This window comes from Podarcis liolepis (genome assembly GCF_965112155.1).
Source record: "Podarcis liolepis genome assembly, chromosome: 5".
NCBI classification, from domain to species: Eukaryota; Metazoa; Chordata; class Lepidosauria; order Squamata; family Lacertidae; genus Podarcis; species Podarcis liolepis.
Window position 1 is genome coordinate 28,688,722 of NC_139556.1, and position 17,334 is coordinate 28,706,055.

Below are 17,334 nucleotides of genomic sequence, written 5' to 3' on the forward strand. Positions count from 1 at the left end.
CCTACAACCATACCATGTAGGGGTAGGCAGAAATAACATGCTCCTTCTTCGTGTGTATGTTTGTGTAACATATTTCATAATGTTACTGGAACAATTTACCTTAAGGAAATGCCAGTTGCATTTGCTAACTACCAACTGCGTTTTTTAAAAAAAATGACTTTCCTTTGAATAGAAAGCAACTAAAACAACCCACAAATTTATTATAAGGTGTGAACTTATAGAAACCTTTTAAAACATACTTGGGAATGAGATTTTTAATATAAGCTTCTTGATAACTTATTTTTAAAAACTCCTAAATCGTTCTGGACTTTAAAAAAAAATGAGTTTGAGCTTATAGTCAGTCACTGTATATTTTTAAAACACACACACATACAGAGTTAGATCATGGAATGTGCTTCCCAGCTAAACTAATACCCCCATGTTCTTCCATAAACTGGGTAATAGTGTTCAATATATCCAAGGAAGTGAAACCCGATGAAGTTGTCTAGATTGGTCTTGTTTCTCTGTCAAATACGTAATGCTGACTTGTGTTTTCTGTCATCTCTCTGAAGCATCAGATCTCCCGTATTTCTTCCTCTCTCTCTTTTTTTACTTGTAACTTGCCAGTAGTGGATGACTCTACTTAATGTTTACCCTGAACTGCTGGAAACAAGAACCACCTCCCTTGAATGGGTGGTCGCTCATTTCAAGATTGCAGCATAATCCCTGGATACACATATTTTTAAATGTGGTTTTTATTTGATTATTGGCTTTGTGGGTAAACAGAAGGAATCTGCACTCCAGTCATTGTGGCTCCAAGCAGTTGCTTTCCACATATTTCGCTTGTTGTTGTTGTTTTAAAATCAGCCTGCATGTATCACAGTATTTTTAAATTGCTGCTTCTTAAGTGCCCCTTGTAAATCTGAAATATTTGACTTAAAAGTGTCATTAAAGCCATTAGTATTTATCTTTGCTCAGATCAAGATTTGTAGAGCATGTTTTGCTAATGACATGTTTATTGTTTAGAATGCCACATGACTTACGATATGCTTTGGACCTTTACGTTGTAAGCTACATCTGCTTTTTGTTAAGAGTGTTCCTCGTAATTGTACAATGTGTGTCCGTGAGAGAAATGGCTATTTTTTTGTTTTATGTTTTGAAAAATGCTTTCATGCTTGCAGTGTTTTGTGCTTGGACTCTCGTGCATGGGATCTCCCTAGTTTATCAGTCCCTCTCAAAAACCATAGGCGAGCGTGATAAGCATCACATCAGTCCAAGGCTTCACTTGGAAGCTTGTCACACCCACTATAGAATGTCTTGTTGGAAGCTTACATAAGAAGACTTGCATTATTATGATGATGACAGTAGTACCTCAGGTTACATTCGGTTCAGGTTACATACGCTTCAGGTTACAGACTCTGCTAACCCAGAAATAGTACCTTGGATTAAGAACTTTGCTTCAGGATAAGAACAGAAATCGTGCTCCGGCGGCAGCGGGAGGCCCCATTAGCTAAAGTGGTGCTTCAGGTTAAGAACAGTTTCAGGTTAAGAACGGACCTCTGGAATGAATTAAGTACTTAACCCGAGGTACCACTGTATTATTATTACTAATAACACCCCCGCCCATCTGAATGGGTTGCTCCAGCCACTCTGGGCAGCTTCCAACATACATAAAAACATAATAAAACACTAAACTTTTTTTAAAACATATGTACAAGTCTCTGGTGCATCCACTTTTAGAATGCTGTGTACAGTTCTGGTTGCCTCGTCTCAAAATAGGTACTGTTTTAGACGGTTCAGAAAAGACCAACCCAAACGACCTAGGGGTTAAAGAAGATCCCCTTTGAGGAAAGATTACAGTATTTGAGACTTCTTAGTTTAGAGGAAGTGCAAGTGGCAAAGTGACAGAAATGTGTAAGAGGCAACGTTATAGGAATGTATAAAATGACGCATGGCATGCAGAAAGTAGGTAGAGAAAATGGTCAGAGGCAGTATGCTTCTGGACACCAGTAGCTGGAAACAGAGTTCTTACAGGAGGAGGAGGAGAGCGAGTTCTTGAGCTCAGGTCCTGCTCACTGGCTTCTCATGAGCATCTGGTTGGACACTGCAAGAGGTCAGGCAGTACCAGTGCCCATGGGAACCCCATCATTTCAACTTTTCAGGGGGTGCACTCCGTGTCTCATCTATGAGTGCCCCTAGATTGGTAGAGGGACAAAGTAAAACCTTCCTTTCTTCACCTCTGCCAAGTGGAGCTCCTGTTCCTGTCACCTAATGCAGTGTTTCCCAACCTTTTTTGGGCAAAGGCACACTTGTTTCATGAAAAAAATCTCGAGGCACACCACCATTACAGCCCCGTGACGTCAGCGCGCAGCGTCACGCCGGGAGGGACATGAATTGCTAGCAAATTACATAATCACCTCCTTGAGGGCTGGCTCATCTTCTCCGAAGGCAGAACCCCATTAATTAACAGCACAGACTCACACCATAGCCAAGACGAGGGGGGAAAACCTCAGTCATGCACAGTCATGCACATGTGGGGGCTAAATGAGGACGAAGACCGGGCAGAGAGCAGGGTTCAAATCACCCCACCTGGCCAGGACAATCCCTGGGTGCTCCCTTGGGCCACTCGCCTGACCCACCTCGCAGGGCTGTTGTTGCGAGGATAACACGGGGAGAACCACGCGCGCCCCCGGGAGCTCCTTGGAGGAGAAAGCGGGCAATGAATGCAATGCACGAAATATATGAGAGGCGACCAGGTTTTGCAGGTGAGGGGCCCCCGCCAGCCTCCACTTCCAACACCCGGCGCAACGACGACGAAGTTTTCCCCCGGGCTCGACTCGGGGAGCAGCGCTGCTCCCCCCCGGCTCCCCTTCGCCCTCCCGGCTCTCTCTGCCACCCACTGGGGACCCCCCTCACCTGCCAAGTCCGGAGCACCGGTGGAAGTTGCATGCATGCATGCAGGGCGCCGCGTTGCCATTGCATTGCACTGCACTCCATGCAACGCCTGCACGCATGCATTGCCTTGCACGCCCGCCAAGGGGTCTCCCCGCGGTCCGATGCGTCCCCTCCGGCGCGGATGCAGCATTGCAAAAATAACCCCCCCCCGACGCAGCCCTACCTGGGGGGCAGCCTCCGCCGCTCTGCCTCCGTGGGGATCCCCGGGCTCCATCCTGCCGCCCGATTTCCGCGGGGGCGCAGGCAGGCTGCGCGGGGTCTGCGCGGAAGAGCCCCTGCCCGCCCAGCCGTCGCCGCTGCGCTCATTCCATGGCCGGGAGAAGAGCGCTTCAAACAAAACGCCCGGCCCACCAGGCCACGCTGGGAAACGTAGTTTGCGCACCCCGCGTGGGCGCGGAGCCCAAGGGCGAGGGGACTACGGATCCTGGCAGCCCCCGCGCCAGGGACGGAGGGGGAGAGGCCGGGTGCAGGGATGGAGGGACGGGTGGGCGAGCGAGTGAGTGAGTGGCAGCCGCCAAGCCTTGGCCGAGAGCCAGGAAGGGCCTCCCCGGAGGAGGAGGAGGAGGAGGGAGGCGCAGAGCGGGAGGGAGGGAGGGAACCCCAGGGGTCATCTAGTGACGGCGCCCCAATCGAAAATTTGACTTTAAAAAAAAGAAAATCTTTCCAATTTTTTAATTTTTCCCGCGGCACACCAGGCAACATCTTGCGGCACACTAGTGTGCCACGGAACAGTGGTTGGGAAACACTGACCTAATGACAGAGCCTGTGAAAGACTTTCCTTTTGCGGCTAGGTTTCAGGCTGATAGTTTACCTTGTTCTTCTGCTGTTTATCATTCCCTCTGATAGTGAAATTAGCTGGTTCTGTGCCAGTGGGGCTGGAGCCAAAAGAGGGCCACTGAGAACCAGGAAGAGAGATATCAACAAGCTTGAGTAACCCCCAAAGTATGTGTAAGTGCAAAGCCCCTTTAAACCCCACAAAGAGGGCAACTCACAAGATAAAAAACAGATTTATGGGGACAGAGTATGATCTGAAGCCTCTAGGAGCCAAAAATGTTATTTGGAAAAGAAAACCAGAAGGTGTGGAGGAAAGTGGATTGAGTCCTATACAATGTATAGGATTGTGGAACCCTGAGCTAGACTTCCTCTATTAGTGAGTTAGCAGCACACAACGCAACATTTTTGTTGCAAACCCCACTTGTAGTTGCATCCTTGTTCTCTTTCTAAAAGTAAGTTGCAAAGTGACTAAATTTTGTATTAATTGTTCAGCTTATGTTTTGATTTTCTCTTATTGGATATTTTGCTACATCTACTTGGAACATAGCTTCTTTAGAAAGGTGGTGAATACTAAAATAAAGATCATCTCATGTTCATGACTATAGGAAAGTGACTTCGATGAAGGAATTTCCTGACTTGTGAAATTAAAGTGTTGATGTTATAATATTCAGGAAAGAAAGTTCAGTTATTTTTTTATCACAATTCTATCTCAGAGGCATTATCCTGTTATATTCCTTCAGCAAACCTATGATGGAAATTAGATTGGAAGATAATGGCCACATCCAGACCTAACAGCAGTCCATAATTTAGTGCAATAAGCCTCAGACTGTTTCCTGAAACATAGAATCATAGACTTGTGGAGCTGGAAGGGACCCTGAGGATCATCTAGTCCAACCCTGCGCAACACAGGGATGTGCAGCTATTCCATACAGGGATAAAACCTGCAACCTTGGTGTTATCAGCACCACGCTGTGACAAACCGAGCTATCCAGGCTGTGAAGAGATGAGACGCATCTGTTTCAGTGTTCTCCTGTTTGCCATGCCATCTCAATCAGGACACTGTGTGGTTAATTTAAACTATGGCTTGTTCTAAGAAGCCAAAATCAAACTGATCCTGGCTTGTTTAGATACATCCAATTAAACTAACCACAGTTCCAGTCCAGACAAAACAGCAAACTATGGTTAGCTGAAAATGGAAGCAGAGGCTTCCAGTTCCTTGACAGACATGCTAGAGGAGAGTGTCTAAGGTTCATTCATAAATTATGGCCTATTGTTGTATCTGAATGTAACCATTATCGGCAACTATTGTTTCCTATCTCCTCACACCAGAGGGAGGGGAAGATGCCGAAGGAAGCTCATGCTTGTGATGCTGTAACACATATACTGTAATATGTTGGTTTAGCATTGCATCGAAAGCAGGTTAATACTCTATGGGATTTGAGCCTGGATGTCCCTGCCCCAAGTCCAACACATCGCCTGTGGTTTTGCAGTTCAATATGAGGGCTGCCCTTTGTGTAAGTGTGACAACCTTTTCAAAACAGAGCATAGTAGGCAATGAATGTGGGGTGCAATGACATCAGCAACAGGTCCTATGAGACTTTGTTTCCTTTCTTCATTTAGAATTGCAGAGTAGCAGATAGCACCTCCTGAGGCATATGGGGGTGTTTACTAGGCTAACCAAGGAATGGGCTACCAACAGGAGTTGAATTGATGAGTCGGGAGTGATCTAACCACTTAACGGGACTTTGGAATCAAGAGAGGCAAGTCTGTGGCTGTTAAGAGAGGAAAGTGTCCACCAGTTTCTTTTTCTCCCTGGATTTGAAGCTGGCACGGCCAATAGAAATCCATATGTCCCTTAAACGCAGTCTAGCAGTATCTTGAACAGTTTGGTATAAGTCTGAGCTGGAGAAATAATATATTGTACTCTCTCAGTATAGTGTGCATGATGAAAAACAAGACTGAATACCAAGCTTCTTGCCAGGATATTTGCTGGATGTCATACTGGAAGTTAAATCATGTATGGTATATTGATGTTTTTCATTGCTTTATGGCACATCTGTTTCTTGTTTGCTGCTTATATTAGTGCCTCCATATTAGAAATACACCCATATCAGGTTATTCTGAGGAAGTGGGCTGCCCTTGAAGGATCTATGGCTTTAGCTGCATTTCCATCTTCCCAAGTCTGCGCCTTTTCCCGTAGAAGTTGCAACTTGCCCATCTATAGTTGTGGATGAAGAGGAACCTGTGAGACACTTGCAGCTTATGAAGTGGACTATTATGGTAAAAGGTAAAGGTACCCCTGCCCGTACGGGCCAGTCGTGTCCGACTCTAGGGTTGCGTGCTCGTCTCGCTCAAGAGGCCGTGAGCCAGCGCCGTCCGAAGACACTTCTGGGTCATGTGGCCAGCGTGACGAAGCTGCAGCTGGCGAGCCAGCACCAGTGCCGCACACGGAAACGCCGTTACCTTCCTGCTATAAAGCGGTACCTATTTATCTACTTGCACTTAAGGGTGCTTTCGAACTGCTAGGTGGGCAGGAGCTGGGACTGAATGATGGGAGCTCACCCCGCTGTGGGGATTCGAACCGCCGACCATGCGATCAGCAAGTCCTAGGCACTGAGGTTTTACCCACAGCGCCACCCGCGTCCCCAGGAAGGGAAAATGCAGTTGTATTCCAGTCCTGCAGTCATGAACATGAAGCTGTAAATCCATGATTAGCAAAATTTATAGAATCATAGAATTGTAGAGTTGGAAGGAACAATGAGGGTCATCTAGCCCAACCCTGTACAATGCGGGAATATTTTGCCCAATGTGGGGCTCAAACCCATGACCCTGGGATTGAGTCTTTTGCTTTATCTTCATTGCAGAGTAGTTATGTGTCCTCTTCAGCCTGATACTGTGCGGGTGGCGTAGTTTCAGCCCTTAACATGGCCATACCCTAGAGGTCACTCTAATTTGCACCGTCCAATGGGTGCACAATGGCAGACATGCTTAGTTAAAAACTTGTTTCTACTACTTAGTGAGTGGAATGAATTAGCAGTTGGTTAGTGGATGGATGTGATGAGCTTCTGAAAACTAATTGTGGGGAGTATTTCTGCTGTTACGCACACAAAATGAGGATATTTTTTTTTAAAAAAAAGCCCCACAAATGTATGCATGATGCAGCTCTGTGTGCAAAAATTATTTAGATATTGTAATGGGTTTAGGGGTTGCTCGTGCGTAAGTTGCCGCCACTCCTGGCTAGGTTACCTGGTTGGACCCTTTCTGACTGTCTCAGTCGCTGGCAGAATCCGTCAGTGGGCGTTTCTTAAACTTTTTCCAGCACAAAAGCTCTTTGACGCCTAGTCTCCGCCTAGTCTCCCTGCGCGGAAGCCTTCTGCGGAGGGAGGGTGTGGGCAGCGGAGGACCCGTACTCTCTCCGCTGGTCTCCGGCGAGGAGTCTTGGAGCCTCCTCTCTGATTCCCCCATCTGCCCCCCTTCTCTACTGGTGTTACGCTGATTTCCTTCCCCAGCGGACGGGCTGCCTCTCTCCCTACTGGGACCCTCTCCGCCATCCCTCTGGAGCCTTCCCTCCGCCTCTAGCTCCGATGGCAGTTCACTGACAGATATACAATGGTACCTTGGGTTACATACGCTTCAGGTTACATACACTTCAAGTTACAGACTCCGTTAACCCAGAAAAAGTGCTTCAGGTTAAGAACTTTGCTTCAGGATGAGAACAGAAATCGTGCTCCGGTGGCCCGGTGGCAGCAGGAGGCCCCATTAGCTAAAGTGGTGCTTCAGGTTAAGAACAGTTTCAGGTTAAGAATGGACCTCCGGAACAAATTAAGTATTTAACCCGAGGTACCATTATACTTCTTGCCAACACCCACAAATTGAGTGTCTTGGCATCAGTTGTGTCCTTTGGCTTCTTAATGTACAGCTGCACTTGGTAGCACATACTTTCAAGAACAAATAATATAAACTTAAAGTTCTTTACACTCTGTTGAAAAAAAAGCTTCAAGGCAAGTTGGAAGTTTAAATTAATCATTGTATAGCAAGGCCCAGTACATCTGGACTAGTAGTCATTCTTCTCTTCTGTATATGTGTGTATGTTTACTTACACACACACACACACACACACACACACACACACACACACACACTTACTCCCGTGTGGCAAGCAATTGGAGTTTCACTCAATTAGTAATACAGATTATATGCAAGTCATCTGAACAATCTATAGCTGGCACTTGGATATGGTGTAGAATTCTAGAGCCATATGTTAATGTGTATTCTGTTACATCTATAAAATATTGTCTGTCTGGAGAAGCCATGTATAACTTAAGGAAGGAGGGGGGACAAACTATCATAGGAAGTGCAGCTTTCATAACCTGTCATAGATCAGTGGTACAATGCTATCCTAAGCTATCTTGCCTTTAAACAAATAATCAGTATTACTGAATGCAAGATAAATATCCCAAGCAATGTAAAATACCATTTTTTAGATGTCACAAATAATATTTAATAGAACTTGCATGTTGCACAATGCATTAATCTAGTAGGTATCCCAGATGAAGATGTGTGGGGAACCAAAGCATTCAGTGGATAGTGCTGCTCTGTATGAGCAGATATTCAGGTTTAAGGTATCAGGTGTGCCAAATTCTACTTTCCTTGCAGGCCAGTGGGGGAAGGCCTGGCTAGGACTCTACCTAATGCTGTGGAACTGCCAGGAACGTGGGAGAGAGGAGCACACTAAAAGAAACTAAGGGACTAAAGTGTTGACCTGTGCTGCACAGGGTCTGGCCAAAGGCCTTGTTTCTGACATTCTTGATCTGAAGCACATGTGCTTTGCTTGGAAGTGATTTCCCCAAGGCGTTAAATAAGCCACTTTGCCAGTTGTAGTCCTAGCAACAAATGTAACTTAACTGCTTGATTCCATTTCGACCAAGTGTGTTTGTAATGCTAATGCAGTATACCATAAGTGAATTCTGGAACTGAATCATATGTTGTATTGATTTGTAGCATTTGCTTCCTATACTTGTGTGTGTGCGTGTGCCAGCTTGGACTGTTGCAGCATTGCTTTTGCAATTAAATATTTGTCTTCTACTTTTTAAAAGAATGTATTGTCATGTTCTATGCTCCATTACTTCCCTTATACAGTGGTACCTTGGGTTACAAACTCCGCTAACCTGGAAGTAGTACCTCGGGTTGCAAACTTTGCCCGAGGATGAGAATGGAAATCGCATGCTGGCGGCGCGGCGGCAGCAGGAGGCCCCATTAGTGAAAGCGCGCCTCAGGTTAAGAACAGTTTCGGGTTAAGAACGGACCTCCAGAACGAATTAAGTTCATAACCCGAGGTACCACTGTATTGTACATGGGCATTGCACTTCAGAGTCCCTTTTGATGTAGCCTGCACACACACACACACACACACACACACACAAACACAAACACACACAAACACACACACACACGAGTTCTGAAGACCTTGTGTTTTTAAACTTACTAGCTCACATGGTTACCAAATTCTGATGTGGGGGGAGATAAACATATGAACAAGGAAGCAAGTAAATCTCACATTCTTTTCAATGCATGATTTCTATTCCCATATTGATTCCTTCTGGCACCCTCACCTCCTCCACTAAGGGCTGGCTCATACTGAGGAATGTTATTGGAAATGTTTAGCTATAATAATTTGGCATCCATTGCAGTCATGCAAATCAGGATCTCTTTAATATAAGTGTTTTTTAAGCAGTATCAAATGAAAAACAGGATGATGTTCTCCCAATAAAGGTCAAAAAACATCAGCCCTGCCTTTCAAGATGGCACATAATCTAAGCATAAAGAAATACAAAAGATAAAACTTTTAAGATTTTGTTTACTTGTGAAGGAAGCTGACTTGATATGCCCCTGCCGTATTGGTTTATCACAATTTTAAAGTTTAATAAAAAGTAAATAAAAGTTTAATATTGCCTACTATTAATTAAGCTAAAGCATGTCTGATAAGGGGTTATATGGTCATAGAGTCCTGCACGAATCCTTGATCCACTAAACTTATTGAATACTGTGCAGCTTCAACCTAGAGGAGTTTGCCAGCCTCTTAAATTCCAGTAAGTAGGGTGCACCATTATTGCAAAAAGTATTGTTTTAAACTGTGGAGTATATACTGGAATTTCACTTGTTTATTAAAATCTAGGGACTCAGCAAAAATCCAGAGGAATGTGTACCTTCAAGTGTTCAACAGAGTATCTCTTATCTCTTTGCATGACCCGTGTCAGGTCTAAAAGTTACAGATTTTGCCGCATCAAAAAAATTACCTGGTTATATTTTCAATGGATATGGCCCATTTTTCCATGAGAGTGCAAAGGAAGCAACCTTTGAAATTACTCTGTTAAATCCAAAGTTAAAGTTGCTGAAGAAGGGTATTTGTGCTACACTCTTAAAAACTCAAATATTGCTTTCCCTGTTGTGACCACAGCAGGGACAATTCAAGATCTTCGTGTGTTCCTCCAATAAATTGTTTTTAACACTAATATATCTTTGTGTGGAAGAAGTTTTGTTTTCATGCCTTGGGGCAACTAACGTAATTGCTGCAGCAGTTCTTGTCATCTGCATTTACTGGACGGTCTTAAACTTATTGAGCCAAAAAGTAATAAACCTCTGGGAACAAAGATGTTAAGGTATTTGGCTGCTAGCTGGTTGCAGCACTTGCCAAAATCCTTTAGAAACAGAACTGAATGTTTCTAATGGAATGCTTCGTAAAAAGCACAATAAACTCTGATAAGAAGTTGAGGGGTATTTGTGTGTTGTGGTTATGTTCACAAAACAAACATTTTTCTGCTAAAGGGTGCGCAAATTGGATAAATGGCTTTCTTGCCATCCTGTTGAAACTACGGGCAAGTAAGTTGAAACCATCTCTTCTTTATGGATTTGATTTTTCTCCATAGAAGCATCCTCCTTGAACACCTATACTTGTTTTGGTGGCTTTTAATCATAAACATTGGCAACTACTTGGCGATAGGTATCAGTGGTGACAGTTGCGGCCCATTCTACGCTAGGCAAAAAATCAGTGTGGTCTGATGCTCTTTGTAAAAGAAAGTGCCCTGGAGTTGGCCTGTTTCCTGCCCCCCACAAGCTTCTTATTGCTGAGAGAGAATTTAATTGCACCCTAACACTATCTTCCCTTCCCCCCCTGCAGGCTTTAGCTAGCCTCTGGAGTTCAATATCAGGTTTAGTTCCACTCAACCTACATTATCTTGAGCTGTGTTTTGCTATGAACTGCCACTCCAGACTGGTGTTTTATTGTAGGTGTGTTCTGCAACCCTTCTCTTGCACAAGGGCTTCAGATGATCTGCCACTCTGTCATCACCTAAGGCTTAGATTCTAAGCTTTTCTGTGCCCGGAGTGGGCAGATCGTCACGATAAAGGGAAAACGTCAGAAAAATTCATCACCCCTTCCACAACAAATAAGGTGATCAAAAGTATTAACCCAGTTAGAATGATCATACCACCCTATTTTCCTTTGGCATTACAATGGTACCTCGGGTTAAGAACTTAATTCGTTCTGGAGGTCTGTTCTTAACATGAAACTGCTCTTAACCTGAAGCACCACTTTAGCTAATGGGGCCTCCTGCTGCCGCTGTGCCGCCAGCGTGCGATTTCTGTTCTCATCCTGAAACAAAGTTCTTAACCCGAGGTAATATTTCTGGGTTAACAGAGTCTGTAACCTGAAGCGTATGTTACCTTGAAGCGTCTGTAACCCGAGGTACCACTGTACTGTATTTCAGTAGTGGTAAATTTTGAAGGGCTCGAGCGCATGATGACAATCCTCATAGCCATACCCTGCTCAACCTTACGCCCACTGAAATTAAAGTGAAACTCTAAAGTGCTCTGAGAATGAGGAAGTCGGAAACCTCTTTCAGAGAGGAAGAAATTGGAGGCCAGGTTTCAACACACCACTAAACATTATTATTCTTGTTACATTTGATGTCACGTTTATTTACACCAATATACCACATAGCAGGTTCTGTTTAGCACAGTGCTAAGCAAAATGTTCTGTCTGTGCATTAGATTTCTCATTGCACACTCGACTGTTCCTGTCCTCTTTTCCTCCTCCGTGACCCTTGTTTCCAAACATGTTCAGGTTGTTTCGCATTACCTTGCATTCTGCTCCAGGAGAAGGGACTGTAGCAGCGCCATGTCTCTCAAAAACATGTTGATTCAGTAGCAGTATTTAGCACCAGGCTGCCAGCCTATTGAGTTCAAATCAGAATGTAACTTAAATTTATGGGAATAGCTGGGCTGATAATGTATAAAAACACCAGATGGAGCTGTCCTTCTGCGTTATAACAGCAGTTACATAGTTTTGTTAGTTCTACATCACTTTGAAAAGACAAAAATCATGTCGAGAGAACTTTTGTCTAAAGAAGCAATTCTAGTAAGTGGGCATTTGCTTTCACTCTGTTACTGTGTTGTGTGACAATTTGTCTTGATAAGGAACTGCCAAGAAAGCTTTTTTAAAAAAGTCAATTAGTCAGTACTTGTTAACGTTGCAAGGGCAATTAATTTTCCATGGTCGTGGTGGTATAAGATATGCATTGCTTGATGTGAACTGACATCCATAGCTGGGGAGTGTGACCATAATGTGCCATAATAGATAGTGTGTATAATTTATATTACCATATTTAGGGGATTTTTTCCCCCTTGGTGTAGCATGACTTTATTATGTAGTAAGCTGCTTTGAGCATGGTTTTAACTATGGAAAGGCAGGATATAGATAAAAATTATGTATGTATATATTACCTATACGAACAAAATTCTTTACACACATGGCCCAAATCATGATGTAAACATGTTTGAAATAATATCTAAAAGCCTGAACATGACAAGTATTTTTTAAGTAGAAACAAACTGAGGTCTCATCCAGGAATACTGATGATTTAAGGCTTCTACCTATATTTCCTGTTATGCCTGTTAAAATAAATTATGACTCTTACTAGCTTTATGCCAGCATTTTCTGCGTTTCCTCAAGGGACCCTGGTAGATGTGTACATTTTTTAAAAAAATTGCAATATATTTACAGTTTTTAAAAAGTGCCTCGAAGATTTTCTACTGGGGGAAAATATGAAAAAAAAGGATGTTAAGCTAATTTTTAGATGAGGGGAGAAATTAACTTTCCTAATAGTGAAATACTAAGCTGTTGCAAGCAAGTTATATAGAAAACCTTTGTGTGATATAGGTGTTTGTAAATGATATTCAGGAAACTGAATAGTACAGTTCATGTTCTGTTTCAGTCCTAGAGCCACAGGGAAAGGCTAAAGAGTTACCATTCTTACTTAAATAATATTAAACAAAACATTCTTTGTAACTATGAAAGAGTAATCAGTTTTCTCTTTGTAGTTACTGTGCTGGGCAGAGGATGTTTACTTCTAAATGAAGTGTGTGTTGTGTTGACCTTTTCAAGGCAAGTGGCCATCCTTCACAAAGACATTATTGACCTATTTGGCCACAGTCAGGATTGGCACCCCAGCCCTACCCCTGTTGTAACCAGTGATAATTAAACATTTTATTTCCATTTATTTCAATGGGACTTGGCATAGCTATGAAGTGATGAAAGCTTTTATGTTGACATGCCATGAGCAGCCTTGTGAAAGCTACCATATTGGCCTGAATTGGCTCAGTTTTCCCCCCAAGTTCCGACTGTGAAAAGTTAAAGTGTGGCTTATATTTGCAACCTTATGGTATGCGGCCAGGAGCATGGGGCAAACAGCGCCAGGAGCGCGGCAAAGCGGTGTCTGCCCCAAGTGTAGTTCCCCATCCTCTCCCCCAAGGCCGGGAAGGGAGAGAGTGAGGAAGGGAAAAGGTCATCAGCAACACAGCGTGGCCCCCCCCCCCGCGTGCACCCAGTATGCAGCCAGGAGCAGCAAGGAATGGAGGGGCTTATAGTCAGGTATTTTTTCCTTTCCCCCCTCCTATTATAAAGGTGTGGCTTATATTCGGGTGCTGCTTATATTTTGGCCAATACGGTAATTCGCTGGCCGCCTATGTCAAGTAGGAATTGCCTCCAGGCAACTAGGGTGAGAGAGCCTACTGGCCAGAAATTAACAACACTATGAGAAGGACAGGAAGACTAGTAAAAAAGAAAGAAAAGTGGATGGATAACTTTTGTAGTTACTAACTGCGATTTACTCTTGGGCTTCTTCAGGAAAATAATTTCACATCTTCATGTTGGGCGTAGCATGGTGGGTGGCGGGTGGCCATAGCCCCGGGTGCATGAATTTAGGGGGCGTGAATCAGGCACCCCCATGCAGGGATCTCCGTCCCACCCTGCCTGGTGACGGGGGTCTCTGGGCACCAGGGCCCGGCCTGGCCTAGCCTGGCCTTGCCACCATGTCTCCAGTTCTGTCGCTGAATGTTCGCCCACTCAGAGTTGGGGAGGTGCCTGTCAAGGACTGCACTGGCCAGCTGGGCTCCTCCCTTCATGGACGGGCAGGCGGTGAGGGCTGGGCTGGTGCATGAGCTCTGTGAACCCACCCAGTGGCGTCAGTGGCAAGGGCTGGGGTGGCACAGTGGGATCTGTTAACCCAGGCACTGGCAAATGATCCAACACCACTGCTTCATAGGGCCTATCTTGCCTGTTTCTGTGATACAGACTGAACCTGTTGCGCTTGGCAGTGGAGAGTTTAACATTCCCAAAGTGTTAATATGTAAGCCTAACTGGCTGGCACATTCTGCAGTTTGAAAGCTCTGAAAGCACACTTGCATGGCCATAAGCAACCAAATTAATTTAAAAGCTACAGGAGCTTTTGCACAATTCTCTGGAGAAAGATGTATACAGTGGTGCCTATACTGTGCGAGCATAATGTAACTTACATAAATTAATGCATATGAACAGTGAGTTAAGGGCTTGTGTTGGCTTGTAGTAGAAAGAATGGGTAATTTGTTGGATGGTTTGCATAGCCCATTTACCAAAGTAATATTTCTCTTTGCTTTTTCTTTTCAAGATCCTCATATTAAAGTCTCCGGGAAAAAGGAAAATGTCAAAGAAGCTAAAGAGAAGATCATGTCTGTTTTGGACACAAAAGTAAGATGAAAATCAATTAACCAGCCCTTGGGCTTGGAATTCCAAGTTCTTGATTTCTGAGACTCAGCAGTGCACCAGCACTTAGCGTTCCTGAACCTTCTTAGGTTACATTAAAAAGCAAACGTTTTCACTGAAATTTAACATTTACATGGCTTAAAACAGCCAGTGATTATTTCCATCTTTAAATTTGATCTGCTTTCAAGTAATCTCAAGTAGTACAGCTTTGCATGCTGTAAAATGAGTCAATGACAGCATCCAACAGGAACTCTGGAGTATTTTTATTTTTTTTTAAGAACTTGGGGGTTTTGTAACTGGACAGTTTTCTTTTTTAATTCATGAGCAGCCTGATCCCATGGAATCCTTACCAAAAGAAAAAAGCTGCTTTGGCACAAGCTGCTGTCTTCACTGCACCAACTAAATTTGAGCTCTACATCCCATTTGGTTACAATTTCATGGAAAATCCCCTTAAGAGCTGTCAAGTCATGCAGATGTGCTAATGCAGTTGTTTTAATGGGTGGGGTAAAAATTACTTGCCATGGGCACACTGTCTGTACTTGGTCACAGAGTGGGCATTAAAGGTCATGAGAAATATTTGTTAAAATGTTAAATTATGTATTGTGTAATTATCACAAAAAGAAAACTGCATTTTCAGTGTAGCATTTGGAAAAGCTATGCAAGAGTTTGCAGAGACGCTTAGGGCAGTACATGACCCGTGAGGTTAGCCCTGAAGCTTCTCTTTGGATTTAGCCTAGCAAAGTAGAGCCCTTTAAACCACTTAAATATGGCTGTGGCTGAGAGAAGTAAATAGACATGTAATGCTGGTGTGCTGCTTGCTGATTGAGCAGCAACAGCAGCCCATTTGTTTTCTGCAAATGCTTTTAAGCAGGCAAAATAGTTTTGCTTATACATCATACTAAGCAATACCATGGTGTAGTGCAAAATGTGCTGGCTGCAGGGGAGGGTATTGCCACTTTCCTCCTTCCTTGTTTTTTTTGTTTTGTTTTGTTTTGTTTTTTTTTTTTTTGCTGCTGTGGCATGCTAAGAGCTAAGCCATAAAGGTAAAGGGACCCCTGACAATTAAGTCCAGTCACGGACGACTCTGGGGTTGCGGCGCTCATCTCACTTTAAAAGCCGAGGGAGCCAGTGTTTGCTTCTGCAGACAGTTTTTCTGGGTCATATGGGCAGCATGACTAAGCCGCTTCTGGCGAAACCAGAGCAGCGCACGGAAACACCATTTACCTTCCTGCCGGAGCAGTACCTATTTATCTACTTGCACTGTGTGCTTTCGAACTGCTAGGTTGGCAGGAGCTGGGACCGAACAACGGGAGCTCACCCCATTGTGGGGATTCAAACCACCAACCTTTCAATTGGCAAGCCCTAGGCTCAGTGGTTTAGCTTAATTGGTTTGGCTTAATGTGTCATCTGAACCTGGCTTAGCTCTCCCAGATAAACCACAAGCTGTAAACCACAGAACAAACCATGGTTATAGTTCACAACATACTCTGGAGAGTTAAACTACAAGCCAAGGTTTATATAGCATGCTAAGGCAGACACAGCTTAGCTTTCAACAGTGCAGCGGCAAACAACCAGAGAAGAGTGTAGTAGTCATGAAGGTCTTTTTTCTGGGAGCCTGCATCCTTATGCATTAGTGCATTGGCAGCTCCTCCTCCTCCTCCTTCTATAAATTGGTTAGTCACTTCATCTTGTCCAGGGCAACCCAAAGTGACTTACAACCAACCAAACAGACAATAAACCCCGCATAGATACCTTAAAACCAAGAGGAAAGATAAATCCATTAAAAGCATCCCACCCACTTCTAAAACGTCACAGATAGCTAAATGTCAAAGGCCTGGTTACGGAAGAAAGTTTTTGCATGTCACCTAAACATACATAAAGATGGCACCAGGCAAGCCTCCTGAGCTTAGCATAACATAATACAGCAAGAACGCTCCTCAGCAATGTAACCTTGGTGTTCCATTAAAGGTCCACAATCATTCTCTGTTTGCCCCAGATTTTAGCAGTCACTCCCAGCATGAGTCAGCTGAGGGGTAGCTCCTTGTTCTAAACCTTTATTTACCTATTGCGTAGTAGTAGTAGTAGTAGTAGTAGTAGTAGTAGTAGTATTTATTGCAAATAGTGGTCAGAGGCTTAATAAATGCCAGAGTAAAATGCAAGGTAATGGTCCTTGAGGCACACCTTATCATAAAAAATTGCCATTACTCCAGTGTGGGGTTTTTTCTTGGTTTGCATTTATAACATGTCATCCATTTGCCTTAACCCTTAGATGTGCCAGCAATTTCAATATAATTTACAGCCTTAATATTTGCCCAAGGCATATCTCAGGCATTTAAGAACTGTGGAGAGCAGGTTGTTTTGGCTGAATGGATCACATGTGGTAGCTTATTCAAAGCTCTAAACCTATGTCTGTAGTGGGGAGTAGATTCATAAGTCTCAAGAAAAGTGGTCCTTCCCTAAGCATCTTCCTTTAATGAAGGAAGGGAAATACTTAGATTCATGGGAACTGTGAGGTGTAGGATTACTGCTTCCCCCTTCTTCGCCCTTCT

At 43.9% G+C, this 17,334-nt stretch overlaps 1 protein-coding gene across 1 annotated transcript in view; it reads left to right on the forward strand.

Annotated features, from left to right (window-relative positions):
• BICC1 (BicC family RNA binding protein 1) overlaps positions 1-17,334 on the forward strand; it is a 108,796-nt gene that overhangs the window by 59,900 nt on the left and 31,562 nt on the right. The window contains exon 4 of the mRNA XM_083502421.1: positions 14,691-14,770. Coding sequence (XP_083358547.1) covers positions 14,691-14,770 — 80 coding nt within the window. The remainder of the gene's footprint in view (positions 1-14,690; positions 14,771-17,334) is intronic.